This window comes from Chenopodium quinoa, unplaced genomic scaffold, assembly GCF_001683475.1.
Source record: "Chenopodium quinoa cultivar QQ74 unplaced genomic scaffold, ASM168347v1, whole genome shotgun sequence".
NCBI lineage: Eukaryota > Viridiplantae > Streptophyta > Magnoliopsida > Caryophyllales > Amaranthaceae > Chenopodium > Chenopodium quinoa.
This window is the reverse complement of record NW_018744367.1, coordinates 4,851,850-4,853,394: the sequence shown is the minus strand read 5'-3', so window position 1 is coordinate 4,853,394 and position 1,545 is coordinate 4,851,850. Positions and strand designations below refer to the sequence as shown.

Below are 1,545 nucleotides of genomic sequence, written 5' to 3'. Positions count from 1 at the left end.
CGCCATCAACACTGTTGCCCACACCCACAACACAACAAGCAACAACCAGTAACAACCAAAATCGCGACGGTGCTTGCTCCGGTGCTGTCCCCTCCCCTGTACCCCTAAACCACCAAAATCCCCATAACCTCCACCACGCACTAAACCTCCGTTGCAAAAATTAACCTCCTTTGATCTTTGCAATTAACCCTAACAATTTCCCCCAAATTTTGCAGCAATTTCTAGATTAATCTTTGTAGAATCATCAATAGAATCTTTAACAGAGCTTTGCGACTTGATTGCGAAAAATCCAGATCAAAATAAGGAGAAACTTGGTTGGATTTGTCGTCGTTTTTTGCGGGGCTGCCACAAGGTGGTTTCGCGTGTTAGAGGATCGCGACGAGATAGGGGAGGGGTCGCTGGCGGCCGGCGCGCCTTCTGATGCTAGCCCCGGCGGCAAGGGGTGGTGGCGGCTAGGGTTTTGGGGGTGGGCAGGGCGCAGGGGGCTCGACGGCAGGGAGGAGGTGGTGGCTGGCCACCTCTGAGTTCTTTTTTTTTTTTATTATTATAATTTTTTTTTTTAAAAAAACGGATCAATCACAAAGTGACACGTGAGATTATTAATTTAGACAACTCCGTGAGATTAAGTCGAATTTTCTCCTCAAAAGGTCGAACCCTATATTACTCCTCCAGTCCTCCGGTCACTCAAATTCAAAATTAAACGTTCTTTCTCTATACTCTTGCTTTCTTCCAGTCTACAGATTTTTTCTCTGCTTTTAAGGTAAATTCTCTTCTCCAAAACACAAAGATCTACTAACACTAATATCAAATTATCTTCAAAATTTGTTGTATGATAATTTGAATTGTGATTGTTAATTTCTACTTTCTCTAATTGTGAATCGCAGATGATTGATGATCAAGATCTAGGGTTTATTGCCAATTTTCTTGGCGTTTTCATCTTTGTTCTGGTAATTGCTTACCATTTTGTGATGGCTGATCCCAAATATGAAGCAATTTAAGGATGTTTCTTCCCCAATTTACAATGTCAGTTAATTTCAGTAGTATATCATCTAGGTAATAGTATTATTTTTGTAATTCTGTGGATTTTTTGACAGTGGATCACCTTAATCTATGTATTTGAAGTATTCAAAGTGATCCTCGAATTGATTTTGAGCTGAATTTCATATGATTAAGAGATGATTGCATGACAATTTGTGATTTTAATAATTGAGCCTTTTTTGTTTTTGTGAATTTTTAGTTTTCTGTGTGTGTTTGAGATTTTAATTGATATGGAATTGATAGAATCTTGAGATTTTTCCGGGAACGGAACGTTGCGGTTGTGGGTTGAATCATGCTTGTGAGGTTGAATGTGAGTAATAGGAATTCCCCATGTAGTATATAAGTTGTGAGTTGTTAATGTTGTGGGTTGAATGAAGATTGTGGGTAGGGGTGCTAATTGAGCAAGGCAACTCGTGAGCAGCTCGAACTCGACTCGTCAACCATTAGTCAAAACTCGACTCGAGTTTGCTCGAATCAGCTCGACTCGATAAGTGTACAAGAAATTCA

At 40.0% G+C, this 1,545-nt stretch overlaps 1 protein-coding gene across 1 annotated transcript; it reads left to right on the top strand.

Annotated features, from left to right (window-relative positions):
- The first annotated feature begins 884 nt into the window (after positions 1 to 884).
- Positions 885 to 1,230, top strand: LOC110696777 (dolichyl-diphosphooligosaccharide--protein glycosyltransferase subunit 4A). The gene has a single exon (XM_021874120.1). It carries the CDS (start codon positions 885 to 887, stop codon positions 996 to 998), a length of 114 nt encoding a protein of 37 aa, XP_021729812.1. The 3' UTR covers positions 999 to 1,230.
- The last annotated feature ends 315 nt before the right edge of the window (positions 1,231 to 1,545 follow it).